This window comes from Canis lupus, chromosome 3 (genome assembly GCF_048164855.1).
Source record: "Canis lupus baileyi chromosome 3, mCanLup2.hap1, whole genome shotgun sequence".
Taxonomy (NCBI): Eukaryota; Metazoa; Chordata; class Mammalia; order Carnivora; family Canidae; genus Canis; species Canis lupus.
The window spans coordinates 84587037-84599045 of NC_132840.1; the positions used below are offsets into that span (position 1 = coordinate 84587037).

Here is a 12009-nt window from a genome sequence, read left to right on the forward strand (position 1 = left end):
GATAAAAATAAAATCCTGTTTGGTCTAAGCCACTATGATGGGATCTGTTCTATGCAGTTAAATGCAATCCTAACTAAAACTAGTGTTTAAGACTCTTCACGATATGCTCTTGATTGCTCATTTTATCTTCTCTCTCATTATTTCCAATACTTGCAGGTTACCATAGTTTATTCACATCATTTTAAACTGAATTTGCTGCTTCCCAGAAAATGCAATGGTTTTCCATACCTCTGGGCTTTTCTTTTTCAAAAAAGTCCTTTCGTCTCCTGAGCAAATTTGTACTTACTAAAATCCAGCTCAAATATATAGCGCTAACTTGCTCTTTCGTTTGTGACCCTTAATACTTTGTTCGTATCTCTAGCCTAGTACTAATCACTGATTTACACATCTGCTTTCTCAATTAGATTATTAAATCCTCAGAGGCAGCAGGGACTATGCTTTTATTCATCATATATCCCCAATGTCTGGCACAGAGTAAAAGTTTTCAATAAATATTTTGACAAAGAATAAAATACAAACTGGATTTTTAAAAACTGGTATATTCTGCATTGAAAATAATTCACAATTCATATATAACATAATCTGCTTTTGACCTGTCAGAAATTGTTCAACTATTTTCTTTCTTTTCCAATGCATTATATATATATATATACACACACACACATATATACATACAGTACTAATAGCATCTTTAAAAATCCAGTTATTGTGTTTTATTCTTTTTCATGTTTCTTATAGGATCCATCACAAAACTTTTTTTTTTTTTTTTTCAGCACAAAACTTTTATCTAAAAAGTACTGAAAAATGCTCAAATGGACTCTACAGCACAATGAAAAGCAGAAGACACTATACCTATAGAGGAAGACTGTGGACTAATGAGAAGGTCTTCTTGGACTTGTTCACTTCCTGGCACTGTCTGCTGGTCACTCAGTGAACTCTGAGACACACTGACGGGCTGAGACACTTCCTCATGGACCTCCTCATCACTTAACCTTTCTACCTTGACCCGGACATCTTCTTCAGTACCCAGAGGCAAGGTAGTTTTTGTGCTCTCACAAGTCACATAATCGGCCATTCTTCTACCTGTCTCAGATGGGCCAGGTAGTTCTAAAGTCCGGGTATTTTCTGCCTGCTTAACCTTATCAGGCTGAATCCTTCGATCAATTCCAAAAGGAAATGTCCAGGGAAAAGCTAAAGAAGAGTCAACTGGTTGATTTCTATTTTCTGAGTAGGAAGCTGAAGAATTCAATACCTGGGGAGAACTTGTTTGCGTGCTACATTTTACGGGACTTTCAGGAGACATAACAATGTAGCTTTTGCGCTTTCTCCGGGATTCTCGGCAGACAGGAATCGTTCTTTCTACCACACTGCACTCTGAAGACACAGGGGAAATACTTCCATCTCGAGAAGTAAAATTGCAGTTAGAGTTATTCTCTTGTCCAGCATCTAGACTCTTTTCTGGTTGGCTGTTGGGTGTATTCCATAAAATGCTGGACTTCATGAACTCTGAGCAGGTGCTGGCAACACTGAACATCTGCATGTAGCTGGCTGCAGCGAGAACATCAATGATATTCTCTGTGTTGATTGACAGAGTGGCCGTGTAAGCATACTCTAAAAGGGGTATGAAGCCAGTCACTGTAACATGGTGCAAATCCAACACATTCTTGTTCTCATCCTCTGCTTGGCCTACAAGTTTGGTGCGAAAGAAATCACTGCAAGCTGCTAGTACCACCTTATGTGCCCGGAAGATTTTGTCCTGGACACGGATAGTGATATCACAAAAATGTCCATCATTTCGCAGCATATTTAGCTTTCCAAGCATTTCCTGGCTGTGGGAAGAGGAGCTATGAGTAAATGTTTTCACACCCATCTTTTCCTTCCTCTTCTACAGATGCTCTTCAAGGATGCAAATGAATCAGAAATTTCCTAAAAAATACATAAAATAAGCATTAATTGATGGGTTAGTGGTTGAAACAGAAGGTGATTTACATTATTTTCATGTGGCCACTATGCTAAATAAAAAAGCTGAAGGGTGGTAGTGAGAAAGTTCAAGGTAGGGAAAGAATATATTAAAATATGTTCTCCTTACATTTCCCCAAACTCTCCACTCCAATCAGTGGAGTCTGTGAGCTACTGTTTTAATGAGCTGGATAGTTTTAAATAATAGTTTGTATAGGACAATTACATAGAGTTACAGAGTGCTCTCTTTGTGCCAAACACTGTCCTAAATGCTTCCCATTTGACAATTTAGCTGATTTTATTGTCAATAAATACATTATTATCCTTGTTTAACAGAAAAGGGTTAACTATTTTGCTAAAGTCAGGAAGTTATTAAGTTGCAGACCCAGGTGAGTTCAAATCCAGACAGGCTGGCTCCACAGCCCGCCCTCTTCATCTCAATGCTGCTTCCTTTAGAATATAAAATGATTAAATATAGGCAGTTATGATTTCAAGTTTTAGAATGTGATAGGCCTGGATTCTTTCCTCAACAATTCCTCCACGGTTGTTAAAGGATTAAACAAAACAATACAGATAGTAATGCTTAGCACAGTCCTGGTGCTTTGTGAATGCTCAACAAATGAAAGCAGTTGTTGTTTATGTTCCTAATACAATGCGACAAACTGTCTGGAAATAAACTTATTAAATAATGGTTAGTAATCAATCAACTGAATGGATTTTCCCTTAAAAAAGAAGTCAGTTTGCCTTTATCAGATTTCACGTTTACTAAAAATATAAGAAACTGACATTCTCAAATAGTTTTAAATTAGCACATCTAAAAATGCTTCAGTTTTTATAGTACTTTTCTCCTAACCTCTTTTTACACTCTCCATGTGAAGTCGGGGAGGCTCATATTAGTCTCTTAATATTAAGATAAGAAAGCGAATCCATTAGATACAAAAGTTACATGACTAATGAATGACAACCAAAGCTATGATCTGGGTCTTCTGACTTAGATCACAGTACTTTTCCAGTGTAAAAAAAATACAACTATATATGTCAATTATTTTATCTGTGTAAATAACTTTTTTATTGTGAGTACTGAAATAAGTATAAAACAAATCCACTTTGGAGAAATACTTAGAAGCTATTACAATTTGATGAAAAATGTGATGAAAGAGTATTTGTATCCACATCACACACAAGGAGCAAGAGAATATGAGGTCTTTGGTAGGAGTAGGGGTATTTTTTTTTTTTTTTTTTTTTTTTTTGCACATTAAGCAAATTTTTTTTTCTTTAAAAACCCCAGCATGGGGATCCCTGGGTGGCTCAGTGGTTAAGCGCCTGCCTTTGGCCCAGGGCATGATTCTGGAGTCCTGGAATCGAGTCCCATGTCGGGCTCCCTGCGTGGAGCCTGCTTCTCCCTCTGCCTGTGTCTCTCTGCCTCTCTCTCTCTCTCATGAATAAATAGATAAAATCTTAAAAAACAAAAACAAAGAAAACCCACCCAGCATACTGCTACAACACTGGGGTTTCAGGTACTCTGGGTTCAAACTTTAAAGTCATACAGAGTAGGTCTACTTTTTCTTTCCCCTTAAAAAAGCCTTCAAAAGCTTTTTTTTTTTTTTTTTTGCCTTCAAAAATTTAAGATGGCAATCACATGCCACTCTTTCCTATGGTTTCTTCCCTTTAAGTTAAACATCCCTAATCCCTTTAAGTGCTCCTTAAAATCTGATTAACATCCTTTCTCTTAACCACCTCTACTTTTCAATGTTCCTTTAATACTAGTTCCCAGGTCTAGTATGCCTATGCATGAAATATGATAGGTACAGTAGGATTTAACTTCACTATTTTTTACCTCCCTTGTCCCTTGTTTTGGGCACAAGTATTAGTATGACTGAATCAAGTTTTCTAACAGTCAAATTATAACTGATTTTGCTTAAATTATTGAAAATTTAACAGTGGATTCACCCAATGTGAGGCACTTTATTATGTGAAGGGAAGAACACAAGTACAAGTAATTGTTCTTGACCTAAATAAGCTTACAGTCCTTATGAAAAAGACATGTTCCTAACCGAGACTACAAAATGTGCAGCTGTGCTATGTGAAAGCAATGAATGAAATAATTAATTCTGAATGTACAAGGTAGAGGAGGCATCATAGAGCATAGGGCCTAACGAAAGAAGAAACTCTGCCAGGTAATAAAGCAGAAAGGAGTTCCAGGTTATCATGGGATCACACATAATCTCAGCCAGTGTTCACCATCCTCATGTGCCTCCCTGGGCAATGTATGTACTGGCAAATTGTTAAAGGGTGCCGTACTACATTCTACATGTGAGCATGCACTTGAAACTAAAATAACATTGTATGCTAACTATACTGGAGTTAAAACAATTTTTTTTTTAAAGTAAAGAGGCATCTGGATGGCTCAGTTGGTTAAGCGTCTGCCTTCGGCTCAGGTCATGATACTGGAATGGTGCCCTGTGTCTGGCTCCCTGCTCAGTGGGGAGTCTGCTTCTCCCTCTCCCTCTGCCCTTCTCTACCTTGCTCATACTCGCTGGCTCTCTCTAATTAATAAAATCTTAAAAAAAATGTGAACATGCAGAAGACATGCTCAAACAAACAATCCATTAGATAAACATCCCTTTGAATGTTCTATGCAGATAAATGTGTATATAGAGGGGAAAAAGGAAAAAAAAACTTAAGGACTTCTAGCAGAATAAATATAAGGTCACTGAATATTCTAATATGGGAAGACAAAATGATCAATCTGGGATAACACAACAGAAAGGATAAAAGACATAAAGCCCTGTGCCAAGACAGCCAGGTAAAGGCACTGAAATCACTATCTTGATCATTATCAGAGATGAGTTCAAATATAAATCTCTTCATATACCCTTCCCAAAGACAAGTAATCACAACACACTAGGCAGTTAAAGTTGGTTTGAGCAAACCACTGTTCAACATATTTGCTGATTTCCCTCACAGGAATGAGATGAAAAAGAAGAAAATGGAAGGACTATCTATAATGTTTTTCTTTCTCTGCTGCACCACAGTAAACTAGCTTCTTTAAAAGCCTGGCCATCAAGAGTGTTGGTTTGATGCAGATGATTCAGAGCAAGTGACAGAGTCTTAATCCAGGGACCATCTGCATGAACAAAGGTACGAAGGGAAGGAATTAAAGAGCATTTGGAGAATATGTGCAACATGGTCTTAAAATGAAACCATCAATCCTGGTGTGTAGAGGGTTCAAACAGATACTGCTGGCCAAAATTGAGTGGTAAGGACACCTATGCAATAAGGTAGTGGAAAACTATTTTTTAACCTTGAGTTACACCCACCTTCAATGTTCAGAGTTAAATATTACAAAAGGATTTTTGTAGACAGTGATCAGTGTGTTGTGAGTTCCAAACCCCATCCCACACTCCCTCCTACTCTCCTGCAAGAGAAAGGGGTTGAGACATGTTTGCTCTTTGTCTTAGGTCTATGGAAAACGTATGTCACACTTGGAAAACATCGAAAGGGTACAAGTGTGATTTAAACTCTGGCCAAGACTAGGAAGTATGCCTGCCATTTCCCACAGTATATAAAAGCAACACAGGAGTGGTTGAGACGGGACTTCACAGAGTGCTGGGTTTGCATCCTGGTACTGCTTTTCATGTTTATAAAGCTGAGTGACCTTAGGCCACGTCATGAAACTGTGCCTTACCTTCTTCAACAGTAAAAGAGGGAGAACAGAACCTACCCCAGAGCCTTGTGAGGATTAACTGATCTACTATACGTAAAGTGGAGTACTTAGCACAAAATAAACATTATATAAACATTAGCTGTTGCTGCTGCTCCTTTTACTAGTATTAAAGACCTTTTCTTCTTACTCAAGCCTTGCCTCTCTCAATCCTGGAGGGACCAGAAACCATAGTTAGCAAAAGAAGAGGAATAAAAGGCCAAAGAGGCCAAAAACAGAAAGAAAAAGGAAGCCAGGAAAACCTCATTTTTTACTAAACACCTGTAGTACAACTGAAGTGGGAAAGGAGGGAAACCTTTAACTGAATTAAATTTATTAGTTCTTGAAAATAATGCTTTCATTTCCTGAAAGTAGCCAGAAAAGTTATTAAGACTTGACCTTCAAGAAGCTGGAGGAAAAACTAACCACAGAATACATTTAAACGGAGAAGACAAAAATAAAATGGACTATGAGTTGCTTCCACAAGTTCTGCTTGTTCAAGAACTAAGGTGCAAAGCCTGATATAGCAGAAGATGAGAGGAAGATGAAGATTTGATCGAGAAAGGTCTTGTACTCCATGTATTATAAGCATTTCCCAATACATGTCTGTGGAAACTTAGTCTCATGACATACTCTACGATAAAAAATTACATGGATCAATATATTTTGGAAATTTGCAATATCATACATTGTGACAAAACTTACAATGAAATTATATGATTTGAAAAAGTCATATATAATATTGATATAGATTAGAAGCTAGAAAGTATAGCCTGAAATTTTTATCAATTACATAATTCTATTAAACATCTCACTTTCCCCACCTGTGTAGATTTAGATGTACATGTATGCATATTTAATTTGGAGCTCATTCAATATTCTTGAATAAAGATAAATATCACTTAATTCCAATTACTAACATAGAATTCACACAGTACTTAAAAGTAAAAAAATGTATTTGTGTAATACTTTGCAATGTGAACTAGTAATTCAGAAACAGTTTCCTTCCCACCCACCCCTACCTTTTATTCCAAATCACTGATGAAATAGCATGTTTGCTTATGAAAGCAATACTTGCTAAATCCCATGTTGTTGTTTTGCAGTTGGGGTGAAAAGTTTTTGGCAAATAAGGTATATAGCCTTGTTATTTTAAGAATGGTTTAAGTTACGGGGATCCCTGGGTGGCTCAGCGGTTTGGTGCCTGCCCTTAGCCCAGGGCACGGTCCTGGAGTCCTAGGATCGAGTTCCATGTCGGGCTCCGGGCATGGAGCCTGCTTCTCCCTCTGCCTGTATCTCTGCCTCTCTCTCTCTATCATGAATGAATAAATCTTTAAAAAATAAATAAATAAATAAATAAACAAACAAATAAATAAATAAAAATAAAAATGGTTTAAGTTAGACAAATTTTAGGTTTTGGATGCTGACTCTTCCAATTACAAGTGAGGCATTAAATCTCAATCAAGTTACTTCATCTCTGTATGTGTGTTTGCTCGTATGTAAAACAGGAATAATGGAAATCACACTTTCAAGATAGTAAGATTAAAATTAGTATAATTCCAGGCATTAAGTAAGCACTCAATAAATGTTAGCTACTACTGCCCTAGAAAAAGTGAGAAATAAGTAAAATGGAGATCAAATTTCATGTCTACTCTATTTCTTACATGATATAGAGTACATCTTGAGTATGTATATTTTGGTATAGAGATTAGCTGATAAAAATTATCCAAGGATTTGGGATTAAAATGGAGTAGCTCGGGAGCCTGGGTGGCTCAGTCAGTTAAGTGTCTGCCTTTGGCTCAGGTCGAGATCCCTGGATGGAGCCCCACGTCCGGCTCCCTGCTCAGTGAGGACTCTGCTTCTTCCCGCTCGTGCTCTCTCTCAAGTAAATAAAATCTTAACAAAACAAAACAAAACAAATGGAGTAGCTATAAGCATATAAAATAAGATGCCTGACTCATATGATTAAAGAAAAAGTGATGAAGACTGCTAATCTTGCAAGTAATTTGGGAAGATGGGAAGACTCAATATTTAATAAGAATTTGCACGTTTAAATATCCAGCCACATTTAAAAGTGAACACTAACTTTCCCAATGATACTAACAAAGTTTTAATTATGGGAAAAATGAACTGAGATAATTTCATTTCCATCCTATATCCTAACTTAAACCAAAGACAGAAAAGGTTAAGGAAAGGGACATACTGATGTTGAGATGCCTCTAAGAGGAATAGCCAGGTAGAAATATATGAAGTTGCCTGTACTGGGTAACTGTCTACCACAGAGCAGATGCTAAGATTAGGAGCTGTAGATATATTATCACCCATGAAGTAAGATGATAATAATCTGATTTTACAAAGGAAATTGAGACTTTAATAACTCTGCTCAAGGCCACTTATGTTTGTTTATGCCATGCTAAGGACCTAATGAGATCTTTTTTTGTTTTATTGGGACCTAATGAAATCTTATTCAATATGTGAGTAGCCATTGGGGAGTAGTATAGGTTATTCTGATGGCAATATAGAGTGTAGATTTGAGGGTGGCTATTACAACAGTATGAGTGTATGATAAAATAGGATCAAACTAAGTGGTACTGAGGATAGAGAAAATACATCTAAGAAAAATTTAGGATATAAAACCACCTAGGCATGATCTTCTATCAGGGATGGGGTAAAAGGGGTAGGAGAGAATAACCTGACCCTAGGTTTCCAACAGGGGTGACTGAGTGGATGGTGTTTTCACCAAACAAGACAGAGAATGAAAGGGGAAGAATGATTTTGGTAGGGATTAATGACGAAGAGAAAGAATATTTTGGTTTTAGGTAATATAATTTGAAAATTTTTAGAGAGAAATATTCGCATAAAATTATATATGAAGTTACCCATTCTGATGTGGAGTTCAGGGAAGAAGTTAGGGGTGGAACTAAATACTGGATCTTACATAAGTCACTGATAAATCTCCTTCTGTTGATTTTTTTTTTTAGAACTAAAGACATCTAAAGCATGTATGGGGAAGACTGAAGGCAAGATGTGAGAAGCTCAGAGCAGACAGAGCAGAAGGATTTAGTGAAAACACTTTATAGTACCTAATTTATCTTTTGATCTTGTCCAGTACCTAGCATGACATACACAAAAAAAGTCTGTGAAATACTGGATGGATAAATATACATCATAAAATTTCTATCTGGTTTGGTGCCTATTTATATTATTAGGGGTTAAAGGCAAAGAAAAAGTTACAATTTGAATTTATAGTCTTAAATTTGAATAAAAAATATCAGTATGAACTCATAATATAATTAATCTTCAAGCAATGAATATCCCTAGCACCTAGACTGGCTTTCAAATATTTCCCATTAAAAGGAACCATGGCTCCTTAGAGAAATGGCTGATTGCATTTTGAGGGCAGTAAATGTCCACCTGGAACATCTTACCAGGTAGCAAAGAAACTATCAAAGATTATTAGGAGTGCGTCAAAACTCAAGTCAATGTGTGGAGGTTCCTGATGGCCAAAAATGGAACAATAAATTGAAATACATGAAACATGTTTAAATTCATGAGCACGGGATGCCTGTTTGGCCTAGTGGTTGAGCGTTTGCCTTTGGCTCAGGGCGTGCATGATCTCAGAGTTCTGAGATCGAGTCCTGCATCGGGCTCCCTGCATGGAGCCTGCTTCTCCCTCTGCCTCTGTCTCTGCCTCTCTCTCTGTGTGTCTTTCATGAATAAATAGAATCTTAAAAAAAAAAAAATTCATGAGTTCATCTGACATTGCCAAGAAAAAACAAAGCTAATTTATCACCTTTAAAAGATGCTATTCAAACAAATAATTATTTTGAAAACTGGTTTTAAAAAACAGAAAAGAAGGCAGCATTCATCCTGGCTTTTCAATAAATTGTATTTTTGGGTAATCAAACAATATGAAGGAAGTTTTCTCCATAGAAATATTCTGGCTAATAAATGAAGAAGGAATATCAGAAGTACAAGATAACCATTTTGCAGCAAAGCCCCCATCCCCAAATGAAGAGGTATTGATCATTAATGGTTTATAACTTGGCAAAAAAAGGGCAGTAAGACATACCAAAAGAGACTAAATGAAATTCTAGACCCTATCAATTCACAGGAAATACAGAGGTGACAGAAACATGTTAATTTACACCACTGTGATGCAAACAGCAAAATTTAGACTGTGAGAAACTTCATAGGACAAAAGACTTGAAATTTTTTAATTTATTTTTTATTGGTGTTCAATTTACCAACATACAGAATAACTCCCAGTGCCCGTCACCCATTCACTCCCAGCCCCGCCCTCCTCCCCTTCTACCACCCCTAGTTCGTTTCCCAGAGTTAGGAGTCTTTATGTTCTGTCTCCCTTTCTGATATTTCCCACACATTTCTTCTCCCTTCCCTTATATTCCCTTTCACTATTATTTATATTCCCCAAATGAATGAGAACATATAATGTTTGTCCTTCTCCGATTGACTTACTTCACTCAGCAAGACTTGAATTTTTAAACTAATAAACAGCAAGGGGAAAAAAGAGATAAAAGAGGAACTAAAATAAGGAACTTGTAGATTAAAAGATTTTATGAATCAATCACTGTGTAGAGGAGTATCTAATTTGAAATGAATTAAAAAATTTGAGATAATCGGAAATTTTTTACTGATTACTTGATATCAAGAAATTATTTTTAATATGTAATATGATTATGTATTTTATAAACCAGCTTCAGATATAATTCACATCCCATATAAATCACCCCTTTAAAAGTGTGTAATTCGAAGATTTTTTTTAGTGTTGACATTTTGATTCTAGCCATCTTGTGGGTGTGAAGTGGTATTTCATTGTGGTTTTGATTTGCATTTCCCGGATAACTAATGATGTCAGGCATCTCTTCCTGTGCTTACTGGCTATTTGTATAACCCTTGGAGAAAGGTCTATTCAGATGCTCTGTCCATTTTTACCTGGCTTACATGTCATCTTATTGAACTGCAAAATTTGTTACATGTTCTACAAACTGCTTATCAGACATATGGTTTACAAACACTTTCTTCCATTCTGTGAGCTGTCATTTCACTTTCTTGATAGTGTCCTTTGAAGTACAAAATTTTTTTTTTCAATCGCACAAAAATTTTTAATTTTGATCAGGTATAACATATTTTTTCCTTTTGTTGCTTGGGCTTTTGGTGTCATATTTGAGAATCCTTTGCCAAATCTAACATTTTGAGTATTTACCCCTGTTTTCTTCCAGAGGGTTTTGTTTTATTTTTTAAAGATTTTATTTATGCTTAGAGATAGAGTGTGTGTATGCGAGCAGGGGGAGGGGTCAAGGGAGAGGAAGAATCTTGAGGAGACTGAAGTGAGGCTCAACCTTACAATCCTGAGATCATGACCCCAGCTGAAATCAAGAGTGGTAGGGGAGGCGGGTGGGGGGATGGGGTAACTGGGTGATGGGCACTGAAGAGGGCACTTGATGGGATGAGCACTGGGTGTTATACTATATGCTGGCAAATTGAACTTCAATAAAAAGAAAAAAAATCAAGAGTTGGATGCTTACCTGACTGAGCCACCCAGATACCCCTCTTCTACAGGTTTTTATAATTTTTTTTTCTTACAATTAGGTCTTTGTTTTAGTTATTTATTTATATATGGTGTGAAGTCAAAGCTCAATGTCTACCCTTATGCCAGGTTTGGTTACTGCTGCTTTGTAGTTAATTTGAAATCAGGAAGGATGAGTCTTCTGAATTTGTTCTTTTTCAGTATTGCTTTACTTATTTTGGGTTCCTCACAACTATAAAATGTGAATTTTAGAATCAGGTCGTCAATTCCTACAAAAAGTCAGATGGGATATTGGGATTGTGCTTAATTTGTAGATCAGTTTGGGGAGTATTTACATCTTTACCTTCCAATCCATACACAAGGGCTATTTTTCTGTTTATTTAGACCATCTTTAATTTCTTTCAAAATATTTTGTAAGTTTTACATTTCCTTTGTTTAAGTTTCTAAGTATTCTTTTTGTTGTGAATGGAACTATATTCTTAATTTCATTTTTGATGGTTCATTATTCATAGTATTTATAATTTTTATTTAAAGATTTTACTGATTTATTCATGAGAGACAGAGACAGAGGCAGGGACACAAGCAGAGAGAGAAGCAGGCTCCCTGCAGGAAGCCTGATGTGGAACTTGATCCCAGGACTCCAGGATCATGACCTGAGCCAAAGGCAGATGCTCAACTGCTAAGTCACCCAGTGCCCCCATAATTTTTAAAAATATTTTACTTATTTCAGAGAGAGAGCATGAGTGGGGTGAGGGGCAAAGGGAGAAGCTGACTCCCTGCTGAGCAGGGAGCCTGATGC

At 36.6% G+C, this 12009-nt stretch overlaps 1 protein-coding gene across 7 annotated transcripts in view; it reads right to left on the bottom strand.

Annotated features, from left to right (window-relative positions):
- ZBTB44 (zinc finger and BTB domain containing 44) overlaps positions 1-12009 on the bottom strand; it is a 67336-nt gene that overhangs the window by 27024 nt on the left and 28303 nt on the right. For all 7 annotated transcript variants that reach the window (XR_012028874.1, XM_072822727.1, XM_072822724.1 and 4 more), the window contains one exon: positions 853-1926. Coding sequence is in view for 6 of the 7 variants with exons in the window: in XM_072822727.1 (XP_072678828.1) it covers positions 853-1870 (1018 nt within the window). In the remaining variant the exon portion in view is untranslated. The remainder of the gene's footprint in view (positions 1-852; positions 1927-12009) is intronic.